At 44.5% G+C, this 5,000-nt stretch overlaps 1 protein-coding gene across 1 annotated transcript in view; it reads left to right on the top strand.

The window, feature by feature from the left end:
• The window catches only part of LOC113830365 (uncharacterized), a gene marked incomplete in the record, with an annotated part of 60,659 nt that overhangs the window by 54,903 nt on the left and 756 nt on the right, over positions 1 to 5,000 (top strand). Inside the window, 1 exon segment of the mRNA XM_070142754.1 lies at positions 1 to 5,000. This exon segment is cut by the window's left edge and continues 1,297 nt beyond it; it is cut by the window's right edge and continues 756 nt beyond it. Coding sequence (XP_069998855.1) covers positions 1 to 3,647 — 3,647 coding nt within the window.

Below are 5,000 nucleotides of genomic sequence, written 5' to 3'. Positions count from 1 at the left end.
GGGAGCTTATGAGGAGACTGGGAAACAAGGGGGAGGATGAGGATGATGAAGAGGAAGAGGAGGAGGATGAAGAAGATGAGGAAGAAGGAGATGATCTCGAAAATGAGGAGGAAGAAGAACAGGAAAAGGAAGAGGCACCTTCTATTGAAAGAAAGTATAAAGCAAATGAAGATGAAGATGAAGCCGAAGAAGAATGTGAGAGTGAAAGTGAGGAATTGAAGAGTGAAGATGAAATCGAAGACATGCCCGATGAGGAACTCGAAGAAACAGATCTCAAACTGGAGGAATTGGATGAGGAAATTGAGACGAGTCCCAAGACTGAAGACGTTCCAGTACAATCACAAACCACAGGTATCACTGAGGAAACCAAGCGTGCCAACCACAAAGAGGAACCGGCCCAAGCAAACCAAGAACCTGTACGTGAACCTGTGGTTAATGCGGAGGAAAAAGCTTCCCCTAATCTTGAGAAAGTTGAGACGTCGATCACAGTCTCGAGAGGTCGATCTCTCTCGCCCGAAAGAACGACCGGAACTAAGACGGAAACGGTGAGTAAACCGGACGAAATTCATTTGAAGGAGAATACCAATAACATAGACATAGAAATCACTAATCCAGAGAGTTTGACAGAACATTTACTTAGCGTCCAGCAGATTGAGGGAAATCTACAGAAATCGGATTCTCAGACGAGTGGCTACGACTCAAGTCTGTCTTTGTCAGAGAGTAAAGCTCGAGATCTTTCGAGGGACTCTGGGTGTGACATCTCCGTCGGCGAGGCAGAGAAAGCCATTGAAAGGGAAGCCAAGAACGAGTCCGAGAAAGAGACTGGGATGAACACCGACAAAGGCATTCCTGTTGAGCCATCAGAAACTATTGAAATCATCCCCGAGGAAAATGGCGAGCAGACGGAGGGAAATGTGAAGGTCCAGTCTACTATAGGAAACAAAATCATAATACAGCTCAAGCTAGAAAGTGACACTGCTCCAGACAACAAAGCTGGCAATGTCAGTGACAAAGCTGAAGAACAAGAACAACTTAACGAGAGGAAGCGAGAGAAAAGTGAAGAACCCAAATCGTATGCAGCAGCAGTGAAGGAAGCCACTGACAAACCTCCCCTTCAGAAGAAAGTAGTCGATGAGACACCCAGCGAAAGGAAGGATCTCGATTCGTTGGAAGACGTTGCAGATCAAGGTGTGGCCAAAGAAAGTGCAGACAAGGTCGTAGTGAATAAGATGGATGCATGTTTAGCAAAGGTAGATGCAAGTTTAGCCTGGGTAGATGCTAGACTGACAAGAGATGGTCACAAAACTTCCAACGAAAATCTACCACAGAAAGATGTTGAAAAGGAGAAGGTTACCTATGCCGGCATCGTGAAAAGTGGGGCTAAAATAAATATTCCACAATTGATAGACAAGAAGTCAAAACAGTCCACCTCCTCTGACAAAAAGCCACATCCGCAGAACAAAACTAAATCTGGGGATAGCCTAGTTGTCTTGAAAGTACAAGCGCACGTTCCTGAAGAACACACAAAAGAACAGGAGAACATCAAAGATACATGTGAACCTACGGAAACTTCCAGTGAACAGAAGAAAACCGAACCGTCAGTGGATGTGAAGAACACCAGTTCATCTCCTACACCTCCACCTCAACCAAAAGTAACACAAGAAGCACCCAGCAGCTCAATAACTTTTGCCAATGAACAGAAATCTCAGACTTTGCCTCCAAAGGACACTCCAGACGCACCCAAGGATCCACAAACTAAAGGCAAAACCCTAACCACAATGGTGACGCCGACCCCATCCCAAGACACCGAACAACAGGGCGCCCAAGCAAGAGAAAATTTGCAAGAGCCAGTAAGCCAATCCAAGGCAGAGGCATCACAAGCCACAAGACGTGTTAGACCAGCGATGAAGGAAGGCAAAGAAACAGCAGAAGAGACAACAGATATTCCTAAGACTAAAAGAGAAGAACCACCTGTTATTGAGAATGTTCCAAGGAGGCGTGAAAGGAGGACAGAAGACAATACAAGACAAAATAGTCCATCAGATAAGAAAGAACAAGATCCTAATCCACATAAAAGTCAACGGAGAAGAGAAGAGAGCAGAACAGAACATCAAGAGGAACAGCAAAAACCCAGTCCAGCAGACGTTTCACAGGGTGAACACAGACGGAGGAGAAGAGGAGAAAGTAGACAAGAAAATGAAACGCAGCAGAGGCTAAGTCCAACAAACAGTATTGTAAGTGAGGCCTCTACTAGGCCACATGAAGTGCGCAGGAGACCTGAAAGCAGAAGTGAAGACAAACCACAACAGATGCCGAGTTCAACAGATGTTAACAAAACTCAGACAACCACCGGAGTTAGACGGAGACCAGAAAGCAGAAAAGAAGAAATACCCAGTCCAACAGACATTAATCTAACAGAAGTTAGGCGTCGGTCAAGAACAGAGGTAAAGGCACATGATGAATCGTCAAAAGAGCCCTTTTTGACGAATGCTCAGGGGGGTATCACCTTTATTGACGACCTATCAACGCCACAAATGGTCAGACGACGAAGACCAGATACCGCGCCCTCAGACTCATCCAAGGAGAACAGACCTGCAGACAATGAGTCCCAAGACGCGCCTCCAAGACGGGGTAGCGGCGAAGGCAGGAGTTCCCCGGAGAGGTCCTCCCCCGAGCTCGAAAGTGCTCTCCCAGGTCTTGCTTCCAGTAAGACACTCTGGAGATGCAGCACTTATGAGACGATGAGCCTCAGTGACTACGACAACCTCGCCTTTATGATCCGCAAATCCCGCAGCGCCCCGGCGTGCCCGGATCGAAGGCGAAGGAGAAAGAAGCAAGACCTTTCGGGTAGCATCGAGTCTTTAGATCAAGCCAAAGGGCAGACTCCAGCGGCCGAGTCTCCGACTGGAGTTTCCCCTCAAAGTGAGTCCCCCCGGACCGACGAGTCTCACAGGAAACAGGGCGAGAGATCCCCTGGCTCCCCACCCAGAGCGAACACTGAAACAACCACAACAAAGACAAAGACAACACCCACACCCACAGTCACCACCCCCCAACCCCCAACGCCTACACGAGACGACTCCCAGAGGAGGCCGTCGAGCCGCACACAGCCAACCATGCATGAGTCTCCTCCTTGCAAAGCCGAAGTACCTGAAGTCCCTTCACCGAGACAGTCGCCAGAGCCCTCCAAGGTAGTAAGGACTCGTAGTGTCACTAACAGTAGCCGAAGGAGCCGTGACCGGGACTCACCTGCTGCTCCGCTTCGAACTAGAGACCAAACATTGCCAAAACAGTCTGTAGATACTCAAGTTGCTGACCATAGAGCAGAGCAGAGTTCTTCATCTTCCACTAACGCAGTTCAAAGGTCAACTAACACCGCTTTGTTATACGATCCAGATAACAAAGAACGCCGTAAAATAGACTCACCAGCAACTCAAGCCAGGCCAAGCCAAGTGCCGCCGGTCCAACAAGGCTCCGGGAAGGGCAGGGACGCCAAGCCCAAGAGTGAGAAGCCTAGAGAGGTAAGCCATGACTGGAGCAACGTTTTCACACTCACATCCGCTGTTCTGCTGCTTCAAAATCTTGCTTTCATATATTTCATCCTGATTCCCTTCCTCAAACTGGTAGCTTCACTTTTATACACCTAGAGGCCTTCCATGTATTGGAAGAAAGAAATGAAAAAAAATACACACACAGGTGAAAAGTACAAGCCTGTAGAAAATAGATATATATCCTTACCTACCTGTTAATGTCAGAGCACGTGTGAGACATATATCAATAAAAAAGGATACTGTATTTCATCCAAAAGTGAAATATGTATTTTTAGTTTTTTGGGGTAGATCTGACGAGGGTATTTCGCTGTTTCTACTTGCAGTTGTCTTCTTCGCTGGCTGGGAAGACTGACCCCGTGAGAAAATCCTCCTCCTGCAGTCTGAGTTGAAGCTGTCTAAAAATTGGTCATTTCAAATTTAGTATTACGAGACAAAGTCAGTTTTCTTTACTGTTTTTTTTTTTTTTCACTGTAACATAAATCGTTGTAGAAATACCCTCTTCACGTAGAGATAGTTTTGTTTTTTGTTTTTTTATTTGTTCTGTTCATAGATGCCACGTATATATATAATGTGTTTTTTTATATAAAGTTGATTTAGGTATTGTTTACTTTTTTATGGGGTGAAGACATTTTTTTCTCAAAAGATCGTAGCCTTTGTGCACATCTACCCCGAAAAATATGAAAAAAGATATATTTCATTTTTCCCGATATTTTGATCGGCTTTTTTGTCGCCATCTGTTGTCTTTTTTGTGATATATGAACATACAACAGTGAGCGTTTCTTTTTGGTAAGAGACGGCTTACGATGCCTAATTTTGAAAAGGGATTATACTTACTGGACCCACAACCTGATGATCTGTGCAAGGAAATTCAAACTTAAAAAAAAGAAGAAAAAAAATAGTTACACAGAGAAACTTCATTCCATCTTTAGAATGCTCTTAACTCCTCCTTCCTCTCACTTCCCTCTTCGCGTCCGTTGCCATGACAACCAGGGCCACCAAGGACCTCGACGCCATATGACGCCCGACAGCCTTTGTAGTTTGTGAGGTAATGCTTAAAAAAGGACGTTGGCATTACGAACAGAGAGAAAGAAGAAAAAGTGGATAATTCTTAGATTTAGAGGACGACTTTGGGAATTAGGAAACTAAAAAACCACTCTGAATGAGGGTTCTTGGTTTCCTAGTCCACGTGTCTTTACATACGTATGTTTATATGTATGTATTACTCACAGATACTCGAATATATGCATATTCCTTAGAAATGCAGAAGAAACTGGAGATTCTTGTCATGCATATATTTTCTTTTCTTGCTTTTCTTTTTTTCTCCTTTTAACACCACTCACAGTTTGAGTTGAATAAAAAAAAAAAACATGTTCATGGTTTAATATTGAATATATGAAGTGTATTATAACATTGTGCTTTTACTTAATGCACTCATTATTATTATTGCTA

This window comes from Penaeus vannamei, chromosome 29, assembly GCF_042767895.1.
Source record: "Penaeus vannamei isolate JL-2024 chromosome 29, ASM4276789v1, whole genome shotgun sequence".
In the NCBI taxonomy this organism is placed as follows: Eukaryota; Metazoa; Arthropoda; class Malacostraca; order Decapoda; family Penaeidae; genus Penaeus; species Penaeus vannamei.
This window is presented reverse-complemented; position numbering and strand designations above follow the sequence as displayed.